The sequence below is a fragment of the Aquarana catesbeiana genome, linkage group LG02, assembly GCF_042186555.1.
Source record: "Aquarana catesbeiana isolate 2022-GZ linkage group LG02, ASM4218655v1, whole genome shotgun sequence".
Taxonomy (NCBI): domain Eukaryota; kingdom Metazoa; phylum Chordata; class Amphibia; order Anura; family Ranidae; genus Aquarana; species Aquarana catesbeiana.
Genome location: NC_133325.1, coordinates 551,315,710 through 551,342,108, shown reverse-complemented (window position 1 = coordinate 551,342,108; position 26,399 = coordinate 551,315,710). Strand labels below are relative to the sequence as shown.

Below are 26,399 nucleotides of genomic sequence, written 5' to 3'. Positions count from 1 at the left end.
TGCATTGTTGGTTTTCCGCCACACATAACGTTTTTGCTTTTTAGGTCAAAAAGTTCAATTTTGATCTCATCTGACCAGAGCACCTTCTTCCACATGGCTTCATGCAAACTGAACTTCTTATGGCTTTCTTTCAACAATGTTTTTCTTCTTCCCACTCTTCCATAAAGGCAAGATTTGTGTAGTGCATGACTAATAGTTGTCCTGTAGGCAGATTCTCCCACCTGAGCTGTGGATCTCTGCAGCTCCTCCAGACTTACCATGGGCCTCTTTGCTGCTTCTCTGATGAATGATCTCCTTGCCCGGCTTTTCAGTTTAGGTGGATGGCCATGTCTTGGTAGGTTTGCAGTTGTGCCATACTCTTTCCATTTTCGGATGATGGATTGAACAGTGCTCCGTGAGATGTTGAAAGTTTGGGATATTTTTTTTATAACCTAACCCTGCTTTAAACTTCCTCACAACTTTATCCCTGACCTGTCTGGTGTGTTCCTTGGCCTTCATGATTCTGTTTGTTCACTAAGGTTCTCTAACACACCTTTGAGGGCTTCATAGAACAGCTGTATTTATACTGAGATTAAATTACACACAGGTTGACTCTATTTACTAATAAAGTGACTTCTGAAGGCAATTGGTTCCACTAGATTTTAGTTAGGGGTATCAGAGTAAAGGGGGCTGAATACAAATGCACGCCACACTTTTCAGATATTTATTTGATTGTAAAAAAAAAACATTTGAAAACCGTTTATCATTTTCTTTCCACTTCACAATTACGTGCCACTTTGTATTGGTCTATCACCTAAAATCCCAATAAAATACAAGTTTTTGGTTGTAACATGACAAATTGTGGAAAATTTCAAGAGGGTATGAATACTTTTTCAAGGTACTTCTTGTTTTGTGTTTGTTTATTTTTTCCTTTCCCTCGGATTCTTTTTTTTTTTTTTTTAACATTCTGCTAAAACTTTTGTGAATTAAATTAGTACTGCTGGGCCTTGAAGAAGGGGACAAACCCCAAAGCTTGTCCTGAAAAAATGTATATTCATGCAAATAAAAAAAGTATCATGGACTGTACTCACACACACATATATAGTGTGTGTGTGTGTGTATATATATATATATATATATATATATATATATATATATATATATATATATATATATATAATAAGAAAGTACCCCTTTCACGCTTGTGTTCTCCTTAGAAACCTAGAATAGAGACGGCAGAAAAAAGTGGTCCATCAAGTCTGCTCCTGCTTGTAATAGCAGTTTGAGAATTCCACTTAATGTCAGGCATGTTGAAGTCACCCAAAATCAAAACCTCTCCCTTAATTTCCATTTGAGTGATCTCTTTAATCAGCAAGTTATCATAATCTTCAGTCTGTCCTGGGGGTCTGTATACTACAGTCCTTAGCAACACAAACCCTCTCATTTGTTTCAACCTGCTGGGGGCAGAAATGCTACTCTTCAATTCCATTTCTACCCCCATTTCTCAGTTTAAATGCTTGCCCAAAAAACTCCTAAATTCCATACCAAGAAGCTCAGTGTCCTTGTGTGAGGGATGCAGACCATATCTTTTGTACAGCTCAATATCAGACCACCTGCTAGCATCATGACTAACCTAAATAAAACCTTCAGCTTTGCAACAATCCTTTAACCAAATATACCTCTGATACACAAAGTACTTTCACTTGTTGTTTATTATGAACAGGTAAGACCTCTAAAAATGTAAGAGTACACCCTAACTGTTGAAGATCCTGGCCCAAAGTCCTTCTGTGCAAAATTTACGTCTTTCTGAGACATGTCATTTGTGCCAATGTGCACAACATCAGCATTGCACTCTTCACTAGCTTTTTTGCCCATCATTAAAATGCGCCTTTTCTCTCTTCTAGGGTTGTCCCGATACTGAGCATTTGCGCGAGTACTTGTACTCGCACAAATGCTCCCGATGCCAGATCCGATACCTGGGAGAGATAAATAAAGCGACCCGGCACAACCGGAAGACAGTGGGCGGAACAACGAAAGTGACGCTCCGTGACGACGTCAGCGGTTGGACATCCCGATGCCCATCTTGCTACACCCTGCACTCGGCCGCAGTAAGCAAGCAGCGGACATCTTGTTACACCCAGCCAGCCCATATAGTTCAGGCTGGGTGTAACAAGATGGCCGCTGCTACCTTTATGTGGCCAAGTGCAAGGAGTACCAAGATGGGCCGTCGCAGGCAGCCTTTCCTCATGGCATTTCAGTGCCTGCCCATCAATGCCCATAAATGCCACCTATCAGTGCCCAATGCCCATAAGTGCCTCCTATCAGTGCCCGCCATCATTTATTGCTCATCAGTGCCACCTAATCCTATCCGTGCTCATCAGTGCTGCTTAATCAGTGCCATCTATCAGTGCCCATCAGTGCTGCATATCAGTGCCTCCTAATCTGTATTGTGCTTTGAAATCTGTCACATGACATAAAAAAAGTATCAGTACTTGTACTCTGTCTTAAAAAAGTGGTATCGGGACAACCCTACTCTCTCCTAACAGTAGTACCAGGTAAACTCCTAACTTCCTTTGACACTTCCGTGTGATTAAGAAACACTTCTTACAATTGAATCACCAACAAAATGACTTCTCCTTTTAGGAGCCTTTGCCACAACACTTGCCTGCTTTGCAGCTTCAGAAAAAACAGTTTATTTTGGCAAAGCAATGTTTTACAGGGACCTCCTTACTATGCAGAGAAGGGTTGCCAATCTCACAAGCGGCTAGATTTGAAACCTTTGTATCTCCTTCTAGCACATAAAGAACAATATAACCATTTACCAACCTCGCACTGTACATTTACTGCGACAGTGCAGGCTGGCTGCGCAGAATCGTTTGCATGTTTCTGCATCTCCGGGTAAGGGGTGTTCGCAGGCCCCCCCTCCATGATCACCGCACATGCCGATCACCGGGTCCCGGCCAGTGATTGATTGCCGGCAGCCAGCCATCAGCTCTGAGCTTCACAGAACTCAGCTCTGGGAGTGTAAACAGCACAGAGCTGTGTTCAGTGACGGGATCTCGTTGTTTTCTTACTTCCTTTAAAACAACTAGATCCCCAATTAAAGCAGCACACAAACATGTGATCGTGTATATTATTAGCACTGATCACTGTAATAATGTCACTGGTGTTGTCATTTGCAATTAGTTCCCACAAAGTGTCAGTTAGTGTCAGATTGCCCACCATCCCGCTATTTGATTAAGATTTGATTTTTTTTTAATTGAATTTTATTTGATCTGTTTTTATAGCAGAAAGTAAAAGAAAAAAAAGTAAAAAAAACATTGTGTGTGCTTTTTTTTTTTTTTTTTTTTTTTTTTTTTTTAATTGTCAGTCTTTTTTTTTAATTTATATAATAAAAAAATAACAGTGGTGATCAAATACCACCAAAAGAAAGCTCTATTTGTGTGAAAAAAAAAATGTAATAACTTTCATATGGGTACAGCATTGCATGACTAAGCAATTGTCACTTAACCAATTAAGGACCGAGCTTCTTTCTGAGATTTTTTGTTTACAAGTTAAAAAAAACTTTTTTTTCTTTATCGTATATCACGGGACACAGAGCACCATAGTAATGACTATCTGGGTTTATATGCTACCTTTAGGTGATTGGACACTGGCAGCCAATAGTAAGAAGGTTCCTCCCATATAACCCCTCCCATACAGGAAGTACCTTAGTTTTTTGTCAGTGTCTTAAAGGTGTTGGTCACGGCTGTGAAAGCTCTTTCTTCAGATACTGTCCCAGTGAGGATGTTATAATCGGATCCATTCGGATGGCATATCATGATAAAGTGGATGGTACCCGAGCCCTGGTTCAAGAACAGGGTCTTGCCTGTAATGTTTCCTTATGGAGCTGGACCCTTGTGATATGGTATTCCTGGTCTTTACCCGCGGTGATGGGGGAAGATTGGGCCTATCTCAGGCCCTGCTGCGAGGATCGGTGAGTGCTTCCTTTGGAGGCCCATTTTTTACATTATTTTCCAAGTAATGTTATGCAGATTGTGCCAGATTGTGGTGTCTGTGTCCATTGTGAAGGTTCAGAGAGCGGTGCACTCGGACTAAGGTTCCCGCTGGGGACCGCGCGGACAGGTCGCGGGCGTGTGCACATGGGTAGCACGCACGTGCAGGTGGCGCGTGCGTGAGCAGCCCGCTCCATCCTGTGCATGATCTAGCGTTTGCGATGGCGGCATCGCGGCCGCATGTTTCTCGTGGGTGTGCGCATGCGCAGTAAGTCACGTGACGGCGCACGCACATATAGGGACGTCAGACACCCACGTGTGTCGGTGCTGTTTTTGTTGGCTCAGAGGAGCCAGGAGCCGATCGCAGTGGGACACAGAGCTGGGCACGTGAGTCGGGCATTTGCAAACTTTGTAAGGAGGCTATAGTGTTGGCTTTGTAAAAAATGGACAGTTTCCCCGGTGGGGCTTTAGACAGCAAAATCTTGATATTCAGAAATAATAAAAAAATGTATAACCAGTAAGTGCTTTTATTGAACCATGAACAATTGTAATGCTATAATTCAATTGGCATTACAACATAGAGCACTGGCCAAGTAGTACAATACATATTCCACAATATAAAGTCAACACATCTTTACACAAAATTATATACAGTCATACATTTCCGGGCTGTTGACGGTATAAATCCCCGACGCGTTTCGACCTGTGTACGGTCATCATCAGGGGGATAGTTGGTTCTATAAAATACATTGAATATCTTCAAAATTTAAGAACATGTCATCATAAATCTCATTGTAAGGTTAAAAGTGGTAGTATATTTACCGCTGAAAAGTAGAGGGAATAATCCTTTGGCCAGTAAAAGCCGTAAATGGATCCGGGGGGCCCCCATATTCGCCCCTGTCTCCCCAGAGCGCATGAGTCCAGCCCAAGGGGCTTACAAGGAGCCACATAGACGCCCTCCAGGGGAAGGAGAAGTCAGCACCTGCGACAAATACCCAATCAGTCAAAATGATTCTCAGCACATTGGCAAAAGTATGAAGTGTATGGGCTAACTGCAATCCTAGTGATCAATATATATTGATCTGGTGTCCTAAGGTTTCATGATTATAATTAATTATATAGAAAGTGGCACAACCATAAAAGAAATGGTTGTATAGTTATAGGGTTGTTTGAGTGGTGTGGTGTGTAAACACAGGTGAGTGGGAAGTGATATGTGGTACAAGGAATATGAAAAACTCTGAGTGATAAAGTAAAATTAAATGGATGGCCAGCGCAATGCTGACTACAGTGCCATGTCCAGGTGAATGAAATGAGTGTGTAGTGTCAGCCAACACATGGTGGAATAAAAGTGAAAAACAAATCAAAAGGAGAGTGTGTGAATGAGTAAAACCAAATGAAACAATCAAAAACATGTGTGGAAGATCTAAACTGATTATAGGAATAGGAGTATGAGTGTAGTGTTGTAATATCAGAGTAGTAAGGGTATATGTATAGTATAATAATTTACCTTGTGCCACAGTGTGGCTGATGTAGTAGAGTTTGACTTGTATGAACCAAATTACAATGGAGCAAAAAAGGTAAAAGGCTGGAGCCAAAAAAAAGGGTTTGTGCAGTGCCATCCATTACGGTCTGCGTGGAGTCATAATAAGACTCACAGGCAGCCGATCATGGATATATGCCTAAAGTAGGCAATTAATTGAGTAGGCACAGGTGCTGATCTCCTCCCCCCCCAGAGTAAGCAGCCCACATGTGGCTCCCCCGGCATCCCTGTAGGCGAAAAAAAAAAAAAAAAAAAAAAACAACCCCGGCAGCTGCCGTCAACTCCGCCACAAACCGCGAGATGTCGCGGCGCCGTGCACACGCCAAAGTAACTCGCACATGCGCACCTCGCCGCGGCTCATCCGGAGGTGATCAAGGGATGCCGCCGGCAGAGTGAAGCTCACGTCGGCGGACGATGAATACAAACGTCCGTCAATCAGAGCATGGGGGGGAGAGCTCAGATCCTGCATCACCCCCACATTCTCACCCTGCCGGGAAGCCTTCAGTTGGACCAGGACTCACCTCCATGAAGCTGACAGGGGCGGCAGAGGTCCACCATGATCCATGACGGCCATAATCTAAAGTACATATGTAAATGCAGTAGGCACTAAATTGTAGATGATAAGGTGATCATTGAATTTATGCAGGAGCTCCTGCCAATTTAGTGCCTACTGCATTTACATATGTACTTTAGATTATGGCCGTCATGGATCATGGTGGACCTCTGCCGCCCCTGTCAGCTTCATGGAGGTGAGTCCTGGTCCAATTGAAGGCTTCCCGGCAGGGTGAGAATGTGGGGGTGATGCAGGATCTGAGCTCTCCCCCCCATGCTCTGATTGACGGACGTTTGTATTCATCGTCCGCCGACGTGAGCTTCACTCTGCCGGCGGCATCCCTTGATCACCTCCGGATGAGCCGCGGCGAGGTGCGCATGTGCGAGTTACTTTGGCGTGTGCACGGCGCCGCGACATCTCGCGGTTTGTGGCGGAGTTGACGGCAGCTGCCGGGGTTTTTTTTTTTTTTTTTTTTTTTTTTTTTTTTTTTTTTTTTCGCCTACAGGGATGCCGGGGGAGCCACATGTGGGCTGCTTACTCTGGGGGGGGAGGAGATCAGCACCTGTGCCTACTCAATTAATTGCCTACTTTAGGCATATATCCATGATCGGCTGCCTGTGAGTCTTATTATGACTCCACGCAGACCGTAATGGATGGCACTGCACAAATCCTTTTTTTTGGCTCCAGCCTTTTACCTTTTTTGCTCCATTGTAATTTGGTTCATACAAGTCAAACTCTACTACATCAGCCACACTGTGGCACAAGGTAAATTATTATACTATACATATACCCTTACTACTCTGATATTACAACACTACACTCATACTCCTATTCCTATAATCAGTTTAGATCTTCCACACATGTTTTTGATTGTTTCATTTGGTTTTACTCATTCACACACTCTCCTTTTGATTTGTTTTTCACTTTTATTCCACCATGTGTTGGCTGACACTACACACTCATTTCATTCACCTGGACATGGCACTGTAGTCAGCATTGCGCTGGCCATCCATTTAATTTTACTTTATCACTCAAAGAGTTTTTCATATTCCTTGTACCACATATCACTTCCCACTCACCTGTGTTTACACACCACACCACTCAAACAACCCTATAACTATACAACCATTTCTTTTATGGTTGTGCCACTTTCTATATAATTAATTATAATCATGAAACCTTAGGACACCAGATCAATATATATTGATCACTAGGATTGCAGTTAGCCCATACACTTCATACTTTTGCCAATGTGCTGAGAATCATTTTGACTGATTGGGTATTTGTCGCAGGTGCTGACTTCTCCTTCCCCTGGAGGGCGTCTATGTGGCTCCTTGTAAGCCCCTTGGGCTGGACTCATGCGCTCTGGGGAGACAGGGGCGAATATGGGGGCCCCCCGGATCCATTTACGGCTTTTACTGGCCAAAGGATTATTCCCTCTACTTTTCAGCGGTAAATATACTACCACTTTTAACCTTACAATGAGATTTATGATGACATGTTCTTAAATTTTGAAGATATTCAATGTATTTTATAGAACCAACTATCCCCCTGATGATGACCGTACACAGGTCGAAACGCGTCGGGGATTTATACCGTCAACAGCCCGGAAATGTATGACTGTATATAATTTTGTGTAAAGATGTGTCGACTTTATATTGTGGAATATGTATTGTACTACTTGGCCAGTGCTCTATGTTGTAATGCCAATTGAATTATAGCATTACAATTGTTCATGGTTCAATAAAAGCACTTACTGGTTATACATTTTTTTATTATTTCTGAATATCAAGATTTTGCTGTCTAAAGCCCCACCGGGGAAACTGTCCATTTTTTACTATTATTGTTTCGGGGTGTGCAGCGCATGCGTCTCTCCCACATGTGTTTTTCTCTTTATAGTATTGGCTTTGATACAACATATAGCACAGTGAATTGCCTCAAAAAAAAAACACCTGTAAGCGATGTCTTCCAGAAAACGAGCTGTAGGGAACAGGGCTAATACAAGGGTTAAAGTGACTCCTTCAAAACAGGAGATCAACCTCAGGCTACTGCAGCACCTGTCTCCCCTGAAAGACCTGCGGCATTTGGCCTGGCTGAGCCATTGCATTTGTCAGGCGTTGTGGCCACCACCAATATCCCTGCTTCGGCTTATGTTACTAAGGATGACTTAAAGTCAGCTCTCGCTGGTCCTGAAGGCAAAATAGCGGGTATGATTGCCTCAGTAACATAGGGAGGGAAGAAACGAAATAGATCTCCCTCTCCTGAGCCTGGTCCCAGTGCTGAGTCACTTGAGCACCAGGACTCCCTTAGCCAATTGGGTCCTTGTGATTTGGATCCTGAATGGGCAGAGGATTTTGAGGAGGTGGCCATAGGGGATAAGATGCTGAAGCAGAGGAGTCCTCAGCGGGGGACTCAGGTTCTGAGGAACCGTTGTCAGCTTCACAATCCCAAAAACTGTTTATCCAGTCTTTAACCGAAATGATGAGAGCAGGTTTCAAGTTGCCCCCTGTACAAGGGCCAGAACTTTCCTGTTCTACATTGGGATCCTTGCGACCTCAGCAAGGTTCTCAGGCGTTTCCTGTGCATCCATTATTGGAGCAGTTGATTTACGCTGATTGGGAACATCCGAACAGAATATACTTACCTCCTAAAAGGTTTTCTTTTTTGTACCCGATGGAGGAAAAGTTCAAAAAAAGGTGGGATACGCCTTTAGTGGATGCTGCTATTTCTTCAGTAAATAAAAGCTTAACCTGTCCAGTGGATAATGCCCAAGGATTTAATAATCGAGCTGATAAAAAGCTGGAATCCTTGCTAAGGGCCTCCTTTGCGGTGGCCGGATCAGCAGTACAACCAGCTGTTGTGGCTATTGGGATCTGTCAATCCCTGAAGGACCTTTTTAAAAGACTGGTCAGGAACCTACCTGTTCAGGAGGAATATTCTGATGAATTAACAGAACTTCCTCGCGCTTTGTTTTGCAGTAGACGCATTAAAAGACTCAATCCAGCAGATGTCTCGCTTTGTGCTACTCGCAATACATAAGCGGAGAGTTTTGTGGCTAAAGAACTGGTCAGCCGAGATGCCATGCAAGAGGCTTTTCCCTTTCATGGGGAACGTTTGTTTGGAGAAGATCTGGATAAGTATTTCCAAAAAATCTCAGGCGGGAAGAGCTCCTTGGTTCCTGTCAAAAGAAGGAATAAGCAGCCTTCCTTTAAAATTCCGAACACTCCTGGGCCAGGCGCATCTTCTCCCAAGAAGTATCGACGGCCTAAACCACCTGCCTCTAAAAGACCTCAAGGTCAGAAAAGAACTTGGACTCAGAAGCCGAATAAGGCCAATGCCAAGTCCTCCTTGTGAAGGGGCGCCCCCACTATTACAAGTGGGGGGGCAGACTGCGGCGGTTCGCAGATGCTTGGGCAGGGTTGGTACAGGACAAGTCGGTTATTTCCACTATAACGCAAGGCTACAAAATAGAGTTCCGAGATTTTCCCCCAAATCGGTTTCTGAGATCAAGAGTTCCTTCGGATCTAAAGAAAAAGAAAAGCCTATTCCTAGCCTTAGAACAGCTAAAAAGGCAGGGGGTGATTGTCAAGGTTCCGCACAAAGAAAAGTTCAAGGGGTTTTATTCAAACCTATTCACAGTGCCGAAGCCAAATGGGGAAGTAAGGCCCATTCTGGATCTCAAATCCCTCAATTCCTTTCCAAAAGTACGAACCTTCCGGATGGTCTGGCTACGGCCCCTCGAGTCTTCACAAAGGTGTTGGCTCCGGTATTGGCTTCTCTAAGGCCCCAAAAGATATCAGTGATAGGATATCTGGAGGACCTTCTGTTGAAGGACCAGTCCTATTCCACCCTGTTAGAGAACGTTTCAACTACAGTTCATGTTCTGAGATGCCTAGGTTGGATTCTAAATATGGACAAATCAGCTCTTCATTCAGTTCAAATCCTAACATATCTAGGCTTGATCCTGGATACGACCCAGGAAAGGGTGTTTTTACCCCCCTTGATGGTCAGCTCAATAGTAGAGCTGGTCAGGAAAGTCAAGAGGGTAGAAAGACCCTCAATTCGATTGTGCATGAGACTGCTGGGGAAGATGGTGTCATTCAGCGCAGTTCCTTATGCGCAGTTTCACTCCAGGTTGTTCCAGGGAACAATCCTGGAGGCTTGGGACAAGTCTGTCCTAGCCTTGGATCATCCAATGTCTCTATCCCTAAGGGTAAAACAGGACCTCTCTTGGTGGTCAAAGACCAGCAACTTAAAAAATGGGAAGTCCTTTCCACCAGTAACTTGGAAGGTGGTAACTTCAGACGCCAGTCGTCTTGGCTGGGGAGCAGTATTGGAAGAGGCCTTCGTACAGACAAAATGGTCCCAGGTAGAAAAAACCTTGCCGATCAATCTGTTGGAAATTCGAGCAGCTCGCTTGGCCCTCGTATTCTGGACGGCCAGGCTGCGGGGGTCTCCGGTCAGAGTCCAGCCCGAAAATTCCACAGTGGTGGCATACATCAACCACCAAGGGGGTACCCGGAGCTGGGCAGCCCAAAAGGAATAAATCATATTCTGACTTGGGCAGAGAGACACGTGCCATCTCTGTTGGCAGTCTATATTCCGGGGGTGGACAATTGGCAGGCAGACTACCTAAGTCGTCAGCAGTTGTTACCAGAGGAATGGTCCCTTCACCCCGAAGTTTTCCTTCAAATATGCCAGCGTTGGGGGATGCCAGAGGTGGATCTCCTGGCATCTAGGTTCAATGCCAAGGTGGACAGCTTTGTGTCCAGAACCAGGGATCCACTTGCCGTTGGGACGGATGCATTGGTGGTTCCCTGGGATCGGTATTCTCTCATTTACGCCTTTCCTCCAATACAGATGCTGCCGCAACTGTTACGCAGGATGCAGGTGGAGCAGAAAACGGTAATTCTGGTGGCCCCACGATGGCCAAGGAGGTCTTGGTACTCACAGATTGTGAGGTTGGCAGTAGGGGACCCATTGTGTCTTCCATTACGGCCAGACTTGCTGTCCCAAGGTCCCATATACCATCCTTCTTTACGGTCGCTGAATTTGATGGCATGGCTATTGAGACCAAAGTACTAAGAGACCGTGGTATCAGTGGTTCTGTTCTGGCTACTTTGATAAATGCTAGAAAGCCAGTGTCTAGAAAAATTTACCATAGAGTCTGGAAGTCATACATCTCATGGTGTGAGAAGAGAAGATGGCACCCTCGCAAGTATACAATTGGAAGGGTTCTTGCCTTTCTGCAAGCAGGAATTGACTTATAAACTTATCCTTAGGAACCATTAAGGGACAAATTTCAGCCTTATCGTTTTTTTTCCAGAGGCCAATCGCATCTCATTCTTTAGTACGAACCTTTACCAAGGGAGTACTACGTTTAGGGCCACCAATTAAACCGCCCTTGTGCCCATGGGACTTGAACTTGGTGCTTTCAGCTCTACAGTGTCAACCCTTTGAGCCTATTAAGCGTATTCCTTTGATCCTACTGACTAGGAAATTTAGTCTTTTTGGTGGCTATAACCTCAGCAAGAAGGGTCTCTGAGTTGGCCGCCCTTTCTTGTGAGAAACCCTTTCTGTTTATTTATCAGGACAAGGTGGTAATGCGGCCCCGTCCCGATTTTTTTTACCCAAGGTGGTTTCCAGTTTTCACTTGAATCAGGATATCATTTTACCTTCCTTCTTTCCTAAACCTAAGACTAAGGAGGAAAGATTGCTCCATTCACTGGATGTGGTGAGAGCTATCAAGGTTTATTTGGATATGTCAGCCCCTTTTCGGAAGTCTGACTCTCTTTTTGTTCTTCCTGAGGGTCCTAAGAAAGGACAGGCAGCAGCTAGTTCTACAATCTCTAGGTGGATTTGTCAGGTCATTATCCAGGCCTATGAGTTGAAACACAAGGTTCCACCTCGATATCTCAAGGCTCACTCTACCAGAGGAGTTAGTACGTCATGGGCAGTGCGCCAACAGGTGTCGATGGCTCAGATTTGCAAGGCGGCCTCTTGGTCTTCAGTTCATACATTCACCAGGTTTTACCGACTGGATGTTAGATCTCAAAAGGAGACTGTTTTTGGCCAGAGCGTGCTGCAAGCAGCTTTATAATTTGGAGCCTAAAATAAGGGGGATTTAGGTATGTTCCCTCCCCTCAAAGGCATTGCTTTAGGACATCCCCAATAGTCATTACTATGGTGCTCTGTGTACGTGATGTACGATAAAGAAAAATGGACTTTTAAAACCGCTTACCTGTAAAATCCTTTTCTTGGAGTACATCACGGGACACAGAAGTCGCTCCCCTCTTTTTCTGGGATCTTCATTGTTTGCTAAAAAACAAAGGTACTTCCTGTATGGGAGGGGTTATATGGGAGGAACCTTCTTACTATTGGTTGCCAGTGTCCAATCACCTAAAGGTAGCATATAAACCCAGATAGTCATTACTATGCTGTTCTGTGTCCCGTAATGTACTCCAAGAAAAGTATTTTACAGGTAAGCTGTTTTAAAGATCCATTCTTTTGCTAGGAAATTACTTAGAGCCCCCAAACATTATTATATATTTTTTTCTAACACCCTAGAGAATAAAATGGCGGTCGTTGCAATACTTTCTGTCACACCGTATTTGCGCAACGGTCTTACAAGCTCACTTTTCTTGGAAAAGATACACTTTTTAAAATAAAAAAATAAAAAGATACACTGAAAACAAAATAAGACAACAGTAAAGTTAGCCCATTTTTTTTTTTTTTTTTTTTATATTGTGAAAGATAATGTTACACTGAATACCCAACATGTCACGCTTCAAAATGTCCCGCTCATGGAATGGTGACAAACCTTTACCCTTAAAAAATCTCCTTAGGCAACATTTAAAAAATTCTACAGGTTGCATGTTTTGAGTTACAGAGGAGGTCTAGGGCTAGAATTTGGGTGGGGGCCATCTCCCCTTCTCTTGTCTCCATGTCACACAAGGGGAAACATCCAATCGCCTCCGCCGCTGCCGACGGCTCTGGTAAGTGGCGGAGGGCACCGGAGGGGGGGTGGCCCTCTCCCACCGCCGATAAAAGTGATTTCACTGTGAATCCGCTGCAGAGACCACTTTTATCTTGAAGCGGACCGCCCACTGAAGAAGAAGATACCGGGGTTATGGCAGCTAGCTGCTGCCATAACAACGATATGGATAATGGATATTGTTGCGCTACTAGAAAAAAGGTTATGTACAAAATATAAAAGCAGCCAGCATCACCAGTGTAGTAACCGTGTAAACATGTAAACAAAAAATAATCAATGCAGCGCTAAGTGAAATGGAAAAAAATAGAAATGAAGAGGGTGAATGGCCACCCTAAATATATTTAGGATGTGTGTAGTAATCAATCGTACACATAGTGGTGATTACAAATCACAGTAAATAACGTAAAAACACAAACTTCAGTTGTTAGGAGCAATGTCCATAGTGCAATATGAATTCATCAACAAAGACAATGCGGTGTTCAAAGTGAGAGGAAAACACATGTGAATGATGTTCTTACGTCGAGTGGGTAATCTTCATGTATTCGCGGTCCACACGTAAATATAAGGGGTAAATGCGCTTACCAGAAGGGCTGGACACGCTCACCGTACGGCGGGGTGTCATTCAGGCTTGTGGATCTACCGATCCTGGGAATGCTTGTTGGAAGGTGCTGGTGGTGGGTTCCAGTAGTCACATCCGAGGCGGCCTTGAATAAGGGATGGTTTTTGGATCCTCAATGGATGGATGGATTCCCCTCTTGCAGCGAACAGGTGGCTGAGAAGTGCAGCTTTCACCATATCAAATAAGGATTCATGCAGGGAAAAGAAAGAATCTCCACATGGTGCATGAACTTGGCTATGGAGATGTAAGAGTTTCAATATCGAGCCTAGCGGGTGTACGTGTACCAGACTGGATTCTGCATGAATCCTTATTTGATGTGGTGAAAGCTGCACTTCTCAGCCACCTGTTCGCTGCAAGAGGGGAATCCATCCATCCATTGAGGATCCAAAAACCATCCCTTATTCAAGGCTGCCTCGGATGTGACTACTGGAACCCACCACCAGCACCTTTCAGCAAGCATTCCCAGGATCGGTAGATCTACAAGCCTAAATGACACCCCGCCGTACGGTGAGCGTGTCCATCCCTTCTGGTAAGCGCATTTACCCCTTATATTTACGCGTGGACCCCGAATACATGAAGATTACCCACTCGACTTAAGAACATCATTCACATGTGTTTTTCCTCTCACTTTAAACACCGCATTGTCTTTGTTGATGAATTCATATTGCACTATGGACATTGCTCCTAACAACTGAAGTTTGTGTTTTTACGTTTATTTACTGTGATTTGTAATCACCACTATGTGTACGATTGATTACTACACACATCCTAAATATATTTAGGGTGGCCATTCACCCCTTCATTTCTATTTTTTTCCATTTCACTTAGCGCTGCATTGATTATTTTTTGTTTACATAACAACGATATCCCTCTTCAAAGTACCGACGTATAAAGACGGTGGGCGGTCCGAAAGTGGCTAAATTTACCTGCTTGCTGTGAGGGCACTCGGCAGGAGGGCAGGAGCATGAGCGCCGGCAAGGGACCTGAGAAGGCGCAGGGAAGCCACCTGCCTAGGACAAGCGAAATCTGTCTTACATAATATATTACAGTTCTGTCTGAAAATCACCAAAACAGTCTTAATTTTTTTAATTTTTTTTCATTTAATTAAAAAAATTGATCTCTGGGTCTGAGGATATTTACCAGATTCAACCTTCAATAGTATATACAGTAGATCTCTTCTGTCTGTTTATTCTCAGATTGGGTTTGAGATTTTGCTCCCTAACCATATAGTTGGTTATTTATATTTACCACTGCATAAAGATGATAAATTGCATTGTTTTTTTTTGTTTTTTTTTTTTAAACTTTACATATTAACTAAATTATACACCACACTTTTTTTTTTAAGGTTATTAATCGAAACAATAATCTGCCAACTAATCGATTATGAAAATAATATGTAGCAATAACTCTCGGTGGAGCTGCTGGTTTAAGCAGGCTTGTTACCTTCACTCTCCTTCCCTCTGTTTCACCGTCACCAGGTCTAGGGTTCCGTTGAGTTTACCTCTGGACGACACACACACCAACACTTGAGTACGTTTTCAATGCTTTGTTAAACCATCAATGAAGGAAGTAGCAGGAAACAGGCAGAAGAAGAACTGCAGAGGAAAACTCAAATACCTTTTTAGTAAGATTCTTGACAAATGTCCTTGGGGTTGGATATTTCAGTAGAATGCACTCCCTTGGTGGAACACACTCCTTGCACGCCTGGATAGGCCTCTCTCACTAGCCTAGCAGCCAGTACGTAGCACAAACAAAAGTCTCTGCCACAGACTTATTTGGGATAAATCCGTACAATCCTCTGCCACAGGATGTATTGGTTTTCTTGTGGTGAATGTCAGTCACAGTGCTTGAACCTTTAAGCCAACCCGCCAATACTATGCTGTATAATTACTTTAGGATACGTCCTCCAACCGAGTCACCAGGCCCCCTCCAGACCAGCACGTTGCATGATCCTTCCATGACGGGTCCTCCCCTGGGATCTTCTCGGTTGTCCAGCGTCCTCCCTTTGGATAAACAGCTCAGGACCATTCCTCGGCCGCTGTGGTAGGCCCCAGACAAGTTTCTGGGCCCACCCCTGCGCCGCAGCAACGAGGCCCACGAGATAGCTCTAACGCATACCTGTCGGCCAGGAGGGCCAGCACGTGGCTGTAAAACGAACCCCAAAATATGGCGTCTGTCCCATAAATACCCTCGCCCAGAATGCAACTCGGAGGACCACCTCCACCGAGTTGTCTCCGGGACAGAAGAGCATCCATACGCTTAGACACATTGCCCTTCCAACACTAGCCAGCGGTAACAGCGACACCCATGACTCAGTATGGAAACACACACGTTAGCCAAGCTGAAACAGAGGCAAATCTAACCTTCCTAACGAACAAGTTACTAAATTTACCTATCAGATGGTAGATCGCAAATCTACCAGCGCTACAAATAGTTAGTTGCAGCCCTAGGTAAAACCCAGCAGTCTAGTTTGTATCCAAGTTGATCGATCAACTTGGTACATTCAGCCTGCCCATAGACTGAATCTCCTGCTGAACTGTCCGGGATTCGAACTGTTTCTTAACAGTTTCTTAAATTTGTTCTGGGTGTTCAATACATCAGTCTACAGGACTAATAGTTAAAAAATGTCTGATTAAAAAAAAAAAGGTCTTACGTTTGCAGTGTGCGAACAAACACCCAGAGAGGTATTGAGGTGGGATAATGCATGTATCAGAAAAAGTATTTACGGATTGACAGCCTGGTTTTGCTGGTATAGGTAGCCTGTATCAGTATCACATATGTGATTTTAAAGGATAAGTTCACCTTTTTATAACATGCTACACCCATATTCAGGTTTACCTGCAAAAAATGTGCATTTATTATTTTTTTGTAAAGGTGATCTTCTCTTTTAAAGTTTGACTATTGCGCTATTTAAATTATTTCTGGTGGTTATTATGTTGCCCCTGCTTACTCTTACTACTTTTCCTTTCCCAAGGAATATTTGCATTTAAATGCACCCGGGCTGAAGAAATATTCAACCTCCTGCAGGAACTTATGCAGCGAAACAGCATCAGTGTAGTAGAGGAGCCAGTTATGATCACCAGGACTGGACATCCAGTGGAAATGGACATGCCTCGTACCCCTCAAACCCCTGGAGGTGAGCCAGATTAGTCACAAATACAGTTGCATGTGTTTTATTTTGATATTTAGAACAGGCTACAGATGTATGGGCATTTCTAAAAAAAAAGAAAAACTTTCGGAACTACTGAGGGCCACTAACTTTTACAGAGAAGTGTGTAAACAAGGTTTAAATTTAACTTAAAAAAGAATAAATAAAAAATCACCGTCAGAATGTTCTCTGTAGTTTAGCTTTGCTTACATTTCCTGCTCCTGTCTGCTGCCTAGATCTCTTCTGAAGTCTCCTTCAAAAGCTCTGTACTTACTTGTATGAGGGAACACATTACATGCTTCCTACCTTCCCACAATGCAGTGCTCAGTGTCTGAGTGGTCAGTTTAAATTATGTTGCATGGTAAGTGGAGGCATTTGCCTTGCAACTTTGTAGATTCAGTGTTGTTTGTCTAACATTTTTATGAAGGCTGTAATGGTGATCCAGTGGGTGACACAGTGGGAGATGGACAAGAAAAGTAAGAATAGCAGAGGGTGTCCACCTTTTGATAGTTAGGGTTTTTTTTGGGGTTTTTTTTGTGTCAGATTTTTACTTCTGTCTGTCCCTATCTGTGTCCCCATTGGTAGATTTCACCTTAGAGAACTCTTCAAAATAAGCAAAATCAAAAAATTTTGCCATGTCTGTGTGTGGTCGCTCTTGATGCACTGACTCCAGCCTCAGTCCACTCCTTGTGAAAGTCCCTAACACTTTTGAATGGCCTTTTCCTGACAATCCTCTCCAGGTTGCGGTCATCCCTGCTACTTGTGCACCTTTTTCTTCCACACTTTTCACTTGTACATCATTTTCTATTAATGTGCTTTGATACAGCACTTTGGGAACATCCAACTTCTTTTTCAATTACATTTTGAGGATTTCTCTCCTTATGGAGGGTGTCAATTATGGTTTTCTGCACAACTGTCAGGTTAGCAGTCTTTCTCATGATTGTGACTCCTACTGAACCAGACTGAGAGACCATTTAAAGGCCCAGGAACCCTTTGCAGGTGGTATGGCTTAAATAGCTGATTAGAGTGGGACACTTTGAGCCTAGAATATTGCACCTTTTCACAATATTCTTATTTTCTGAGATTGTGGATTTGGGGTTTTCATGACCTGTAAGCCATAATCATCACAATTATGACAAATCGCGGCTTGAACTATCTTGCTTTTCATGTAATGAGTCTATCTCATATATTAGTTTCACCTTTTAAGTTGCATTAGTGAAATAAATGAACTTTTGCACAATATTCAAATTTTTCGAGTATCGCCTGTATATGGAGGGTAGCTGTTTGGTCCAAATTGTGAAATAAGATGTGAACATATGTACAGTGAGGGCGAAAAAAGTATTTGATCCCCTGCTGATTTTGTACGTTTGCCCACTGACAAAGAAATGATCAGTCTATAATTTTAATGGTGGGTTTATTTTAATAGTAAGAGACAAAATAACAAAAAAAATCCAGAAAAAACGCATTTCAAAAAAGTTATAAATTGATTTGCATTTTAAGGAGTGAAATAAGAGATTGATCCCCTATAAATCAGCAAGATTTCGGGCTCCCAGGTGTCTTCTATACAGGTAACGAGCTGAGATTAGGAGCACTCTCTTAAAGGGAGTGCTCCTAACCTCAGCGTGTTACCTGTATAAAAGACACCTGTCCACAGAAGCAATCAGATTCCAATCTCTCCACCATGGCCAAGACCAAAGAGCTGTCCAAGGATATCAGGGACAAGATTGTAGACCTACACAAGGCTGGAATGGGTTACAAGACCATCGTCAAGCAGCTTGGTGAGAGGGTGACAACAGTTTGTGCGATTATTCGCAAATGAGAGACTGTCAATCTCCCTTGGTCTGGGGCTCCATGCAAGATCCCACCTCTTGGAGTTTCAATGATCATGAGAACGGCGAGGAATCAGCCCAGAACAACACAGGAGAATCTTGTCCATGTCCTCAAGGCAGCTGGGACCATAGTCACCAAGTAAACAATTGGTAACACACTACGCCGTGAAGGACTGAAATCCTGGAGCGCCTGCAAGGTCCCCCTGCTCAAGAAAGCACATGTACAGGCCTGTCTGAAGTTTGCTTATGAACGTCTAAATGATTCAGAGGAGAACTGGGTGAAAGTGTTGTGGTCAGATGAGACCAAAATCCAGCTCTTTGGCATTAACTCAACTTGCCGTGTTTGGACGAGGAGGAATGCTGCCTGTGACCCCAAGAACACCATCCCCACCGTCAAACATGGAGGTGGAAACCATTAATTATTCTTTGGGGGTGTTTTTCTGCTAAGGGAACAGGACAACTTCACCACATCAAACGGATGATGGTCGGAGCCATCTACCGTCAAATCTTGGGTGAGAGCCTCCTTCCCTCAGCCAGGGCATTGAAAATGGGTCGTGAATGAGTATTCCAGCGTGACAATGACCCAAAACAAACGGCAAAGGCAACAAAGGAGTGCTTCAAGAAGAAGGTCCTGGAGTGGCATGTCATTTTTTTGAGGGGGGGGTGGGTACCTTCTTTCCTTCCTGACCCACTTCCTCCTTCCACTTCTCGGCCACCTAGGCGACTCTTCCTCTCCCCCTATGACACGTCACAGGTCCTGGAAGATTACCTGGCCAATAGCAGAGCGCAGCACGACTCGCATGCGCAGTGCACGCCTGGCCATAAAGCCATAAGCTGTCACGGCTGGGTGCCCACAGTTGCTATGACTGCGCCGTAGGGAGGAGGGGGAGAGGAGCGAGGCTTCAGGCGGCCGCATCGCTGGACCATGGGACAGGTGAGTGTCTGTTTATTAAAAGTCAGCAGCTACACTTTTTGTAGCTGCTGACTTTTGATAAACTAAAAAACGGGTGGAACTCCGCTTTAAGTCATGTTTTGCGAAGAGGTCAAATACTTATATATTTGCATTTCAGTGAGTGAAATAACTTTTTTGTTATTTTGTCTCTCAGTGTTAAAATAAACCTACCAATAAAATTACAGGTTGATCATTTCTTTGTCAGTGGGCAAACGTACAAAATCAGCAGGGGATCAAATACGTTTTTACCCTAACTGTAATTTTAAATTTAATTTTTATAAAAAATATTTTGAATGCATTACCAGCCATTACATCTTTTATAGAAATAGACTATTGTACATCTTCTGCTACTGTGCATCAGTTTGTTTTACATTATGGTGTAAACAGACTAACCCAAACTCTCATATCATACAGGAGAAAATATAGGTGTTCTCTTGCAGAAATAAACATGTAGAAATCTTTACGCCCTATTTAATTTTAAAGGATAAGTGCACTTCAGAGAACCTGTGCTTAGTAAAGCAGGGACAAGGATCCATGTCTTTCCCCTAGTAAAAGCACCTACCACACTGTAGAAAAGCACAGGCTAGGCATGCAGTTAACCCTTTGATCACCCCTGATTTTAACCCCTTCCCAGCCAGTGTCGTTAGTACAGTGACAGTGCATATTTTTTTTAGCACTGATCACTGTATTCGTGTCACTGGTCCCCAAAAACTCTCAGTGTCTGCATGTCTGTTGCAATATCGTAGTCACGCTATAGGTCGATGATCGCCGCCATTACTAGTAAAATAAAAATAAAAACATTCCATAGTTTGTAGACGCTATAACGTTTGTGCAAACTAATCAATTTACACTTATTAGGATTTTTTTTTTTTTAACCAAATATGTAGCAGAATGCATATTGCCCTAAGTTTATGAAGAAATTAGATTTTTTAAAAAACAATTTTATTGGATAGGTTTTATAGCAGAAAGTAAAAAAATATATATTTTTTTTTTTCAAAATTGTCAAGCTTTTTTTGTTTATAGGGCAAAAAATAAAAAACGCAGAGGTGATCAAATGCCACAAAAAAAAAGTTTTATTTGTGGGAAAAAAAGACATACATTCTATTTGGGTACAGCGTCGCATGATCGATCAATTGTTAGAGTAATGCAGTGCCGTATCGCAAAAAATGGCCTAGACATGAAGGGGGGTAAATCTTCCCGAGGTCAAGTGATTAAAGGGGCAGCAAATGAGGTAAGTACTGCTTCTTAAATCTGAACTCCACATCTGTTGACAGAACAAGAAAACCATTTTCTCCTGGTTCGTTGTATGCATTGCAAGTGTTGTGTGTTTTGTTTTTGTTTTTTTTGTTTTCTTTTTTCTAAACTTCATTGCAAAATGTATATTATCTGATGATCAATCTCATTGTTGTAATAAGAAAAACTTCTGGGAAAAGCCATCCGGTAAATAATATTTGCAGGAAATATGATTGCACTACATCTGCAATCGTTAACAGCTGTTGTGATTTTTTGCTGGCTACAGATTCAATATGTGTTTTTTTTTTTTTATAATTCTCTGCTGCTTATTTGTGTGGCTCAGGCTGATGTTTTATCGATCGCATAGATCTCTCTTGATTCTTCTGTGGCAATGTGCCCCTGACCCCCTTCTGTAGTTGAAAAGTAAGACCCCTTTCACACCAAGGCGTTTTTGCAGCGTTTTAGCGCTAAAAATAACGCTATTAAAACGCTCATAAAACGCTCCTCATGCATCTCAATGGATCCTTTCACAACGAGACATTGTGCTGGCGGGGCGTTGAGAAAAGTCCTGCAAGCAGCTTTTGGGCATTGAAAAAAGCGCTTCAAAAACGCCCCTCTCCATTGAAATGAATTGAAAACGCTGTAGAAAAGTCACATGATCTCACAAAAAGGTAAACATGCAAGCAGAAAAGAGCGCATCTACAACAACAGGACTGAAATTGTGGGAAGGTCAGAATGATTAAACAGACCATCAAAGTGCCAAAAAAACAAAATTAAAGTGCCAAAAAAAAGGAATTTATCCCAGAAAAATGAAGATTTGAAGTAAAACAAGACACTGCTTGTTTTACATGATCTCACAAAGGATAAACATGCAAGCAGAAAGATGGCTTCAATAACGCTTGAAAAAAGCTGTTAAAACGCCTGCAGCGTTGCGTTAATTTTACCGCTAGCGCTCCTAAAACGCAGTAAAAATGCGGTAATAATGCTAAGGCGTTTTAGGGCGTTTTTGAAGCGCCTTGGTGTGAAAGGGGTCTAAGCGTTTCAATTTGTATGCAATCAGGCAGGCCTTTGCACTGCATGGTTTTGGTAAATCTGAAGACAAAAATCTGCAGAAAATCTAATAGTGTGTATGAGGTCTAAAGCCTCGTACACACGGTATGATTGTTGGCCAACCGAGCGTCTGATTTTTGTCAAAAGTGAGTATGCCAGGATCTTGTCTTGCATACTAACGGTACACAATTGTCATGCAACAAACACAAACGTAGTGACTTACTACAAGGAATTTCAGCTGTTGAGCGTCACCCTTTGGGCCCCTTCTGCTAATTTCGTGTTTGGTGAGCATTTATTCCGAGCATGCATGTTTGTACTTTCGACTTTTGTGTGACGGATTTGTGTACTAACCATATGAAAATCTGACATCAAACCGTTGTCCGTCAAAAATTTACTAGCCTGTCATCCAACATTTGTTGGCCGAAAGTTGGACAACAATTGTCAAAAGGAGCGTACTAACGGTAAGATTTTAGGACGGCAGTCTGTCGACAGACATTCCCCTGCCAACAATCGTACCGTGTGTACGAGGCTTTAGAGTACTTTTGGACAAGTGCTCATATCAGATCCACCTGTCAGTTTTCTGGTGGATGTGAGCAAAATCTAAATGTTTATTCATATAAACTGAATATAAATGGAAAAGGTCTGCATTCCTTGTATTTTCAGACCTGAGGGTAATGCACTATAGGTAAAAGCATGCAAACTGATGCACGTCTCATTTACATATAGACCTAACAAGATTGCTATAAAAGTGAAATCCATTCCTTTATGCTTTGATCCAGCAGGAATCCGCTTATCTGAAAGGACCCTTACATTGAATTACATCATTTTACAGCTAAAATACCCTAGGAACTGTATTATTGCTTGTTTCTCGGGATTAAACTTTGTAAATTGCAATTTTTACTATAAAGTTTGAAATTGCCATATTATTTTTCTGAGATCAAGCAGGTGCTGCCCTCTGGCATAATGCAGCCTACAGTAGACATGATGTATACCCCTTGAAGGCCTAGTGCTCTCATATTGGACATTTACTTGTTCAGATTGCTTTAGAAGATGATGTGCCGATTTTGACATAGTATGTTCTTTACTACAGAATGAATCTTCCACACCTAGCATCTCATTGTACAATGGTATTAGGCATCCTTTCAGATTTTGGTTTGTCATGGAAATCATAATGAAATGTAATAGCCCTCTCTGAAACACCTAAACATGACCTAAGGTTTTTTTTTTTTTCTGTGATATTTTTATTTTTTATTTCATAGCATATTTCAGTAGGTTTTCAGCCCCCAAAAAAGTGCAGCCAATTGGGAAATGATAGATGTAATTGGGCTTGACTTTAAACGGAGTTCCAGGCAAAAATTTAACTCTGTTTGAAACAAAAGTACACTCCACCCCTCGTTTTTGGATTTTTTTTTTTTTTTTTAATGCCTTTTTTTTGGTATTTTTTCTTCGGAACTTCTGTCCCACGTCACCGTGGCAAGGCATGTCGCTTCCGCATTTTTGTTGTGCCCTCCTCCTTCCCCCACTCCCTGTCGCCTTCTAGGACCTGTGTGTCCCCCAGAAGATGATGGGATCATTCAGAAAGAAGCGTGCAACTCACGCATGCGCAGTAGGAAAGAGGCTGTGAAGCCCCAAAGCTTCACTTCCTGTTTCCCTTAGTAAGGAATGCCGGCGCCTGCACCCGGAGCCGATGGAACGGTCGGCTTCGGTGCAGAATCACAGGCTCCCTGGAAAGGTAAGTGTCCTTATATTAAAAGTCAGCAGCTACAGTATTTATAGCTGCTGACTTTTTATTTTTTTTCACCCAGGCTGGAACTCTGCTTTAATAAAAAGAATGGAGGTTACTCACTGCAAAGTAAATGCACGGTGAAGTAGAGTGAAACTAAACCCAAAGATTTAACAGTTTCAGAAAACTGTTATGGTACATTCTCAGCACTGTCTGTGGCTGTGTACTCAACCAAACTGTCAAACCATCAAATGGCTGGTGTCCTAACTGATCACACACATGTACAGGATCATGGCAGTTGAAGATCAAACAGAGGCCAAGATGGCAGCTTCCTTGGCTGAAAACAATAGAAGGGTTTAGTTCCACTTTACATAAGACAAACATCCTCTTCATGCAGTGCGGGTATTCCAGGAGATAGGATAGGAGATGGAGAGCAGACTTCCCCCCCCCCCCCCCCCTTTTTTTTTTGTTTTTTTTTGTTTTTGTTTTTTTCCTGCCCACCTTTCTTCTTTTTGTTTATTTCTGTTCTGAAATACTACAATTTCTTTATCGTACATCATGGGACACAGAGCACCATAGTAATTACTATGTGGGTTATAGGCCACCTTCAGGTGATGAACACTGGCACACCCTAAACAGGAAGTTGCCTCCCTATATAACCCCTCCCATACAGGGAATACCTCAGTTTTTTTCGCCAGTGTCTAATGCCGCGGCAGAAAAGGTCCGATGGAATAATTTTGTCTGACATTCTGATTGTGTGTGGGCTTCATCGGACTTTCTTTCTAAAATCCTGACGGACCTAGAAATAGAACATGTTTCAAATCTTTCCAACAGAATCCGTTCCTATTGGGAAAACCGCTCATCTGTATGCTAGTCCGATGGACCAAAAACAACGCAAGGGCAGCTATTGGCTACTGGCTATTGAACTTCCTTTTTCTAGTCCCGTTAAAGGTCATCGCATTCTAAACAATCAGACTTTGGTGTGATCGTGTGTAGGCAAGTCCGTTTCAGCGGAACTCCGTCGGGAAGACCGTCGGCGTCTATTCTGCCGGAAAGTCCGGTCGTGTGTACGCGGCATTAGGTGTTGGTCACGAGTGAAGATGTGCTCTGAGGAGCTCCAGGAGGGATCCATGCTGGATTTAAATAACCTCCACAGACCGGATCCATCCAAAGTGCCACTGAGGCCAAAGTGGATGGTACCTGGGCCTCGTATCCGAAAGCACAAGGTTTTGCCTGTAATGCCTCTCTTTGCAGGGTTGGACCCCGGGACCCAGAGCTTTGGTCATGCTACGTTACCTAAAGTTTTTTCTGGCGGGTTGCTATTACAGGTCCAAGGGAGTGGAACCCCGATAAAAAGGGCTACGGTCCTTGAAGGTTTGCTAAACGCAGCCTGCCGTGATGGGTGAAGGTTGGATCTGTCAATTCAGCAAATCCTGCGGTGAGGATAAGGTAAGGGAAGAAACCTAGAAACTAAAGTCCACCTAAGGTTTTCTTCTGTAGGGAAAAATGTTGTTATGCCTTAAATCTCCACTAGAGGGAGTATATGCACATACCTTAATTTGTTGTCTTCACTTCAGCTCAGTGTCAGTCTGTGTGTGGCCGCAGCAGCTTGCACAGGGGATTCCTCTTAAGGTAAGAGATCTGCCATGCTTTTCTCTCCCCTGAAAGGGACCAGAAGGGTTAGGGAATCAGCAGTTGTACCCCCCTTGCAATACCCCCCCTGCGGTCCCGAGTTTTGCTTCATATGTTTTTTCCTCTGCCTGCTTCGGTCATTGGGCTCTGCCTCTTCCCCCCCATTGTGTTGGGTCTGCTGACCCGAAAGCCGCCCACGCGGGAGCTTTTTTCAAACGAAAAGGAGGGGGCGGGTTAACGAAGGGGGTGGGACCTAGGCACGGTGCCAAGGACACACGGCACAAGCACAGGCTTAAGGATCAGCTGGAGCAGTCGCTCTTTAGCTGATAGCGAGGAGGAGCAAGCAGGCTACACTCGGGACACAGGAGCGGTGGGGCAGGTAAGGGCTGAAAGTTTCATTCCTAATACGGGAAGGGCATTTTTCCCAGTGCTAGGCTGAACTTGTATAGCGGCATTATACTGTCAGACTATGTTCAGCAATTAGTGCAATTAAATATTGCCTCTGCTTTTGTGCTTAGGACTATGCGTACCAAGAAAGACACCACAAAGACCAAAAAGATACCAAAGGTTTCACCCCCAGGCGCTTGGCACTCCATACTGTCACCCTTGCCTGAAATACCAATTATGGCAAGCCAGGGTGAGTCATTGGAACAAATTTGAGGTGCAGCTGCTTCTCTCATCTCAGCTCCTGTATACGTAACTGAAGATGCTTTTTCCTCCACCCTGCAGGGCCTAGAAGGAAGTTTAGCGGCTTTAATCGCATCCTCCATTCAAATGGATAGAAAGTGTGTTAGACCCCCCTCCCCCACCTTAGACCCTTTGCAAGGGGAACAGTGGGTACAGGATGAGGTGTTACCCTCAGGCGATCAGGAGGAAAGACAAACCGATGACTCCTCTGCAGAGGAAACAACGGTGGATGAAGCCTTTTCAGCCTCGCAATCTGAGAGTTGCTGATACAATCTCTTACAGAGATGGTTCGTTCTACTTTCATGCTACCCCTAATGGAGTCTGCTGAAAGTTCGGTTTCTTCCTTGGGTTCCTTAAAACCTTTACAGCCTTTGCATGCGTTTCCTGTCCATGCATTACTAGAACAGCTTATTTATGCTAAATGGGATCACCCGGATAAGCATTTTCTCCCTCCAAGGAGATTCT

The 26,399-nt window shown here is 43.4% G+C and overlaps 1 protein-coding gene across 1 annotated transcript in view; it reads left to right on the top strand.

Annotated features, from left to right (window-relative positions):
- FRS3 (fibroblast growth factor receptor substrate 3) overlaps positions 1 to 26,399 on the top strand; it is an 88,261-nt gene that overhangs the window by 35,287 nt on the left and 26,575 nt on the right. Inside the window, exon 5 of the mRNA XM_073615927.1 lies at positions 16,655 to 16,816. Within this exon, the coding sequence (XP_073472028.1) occupies positions 16,655 to 16,816 (162 nt within the window). The remainder of the gene's footprint in view (positions 1 to 16,654; positions 16,817 to 26,399) is intronic.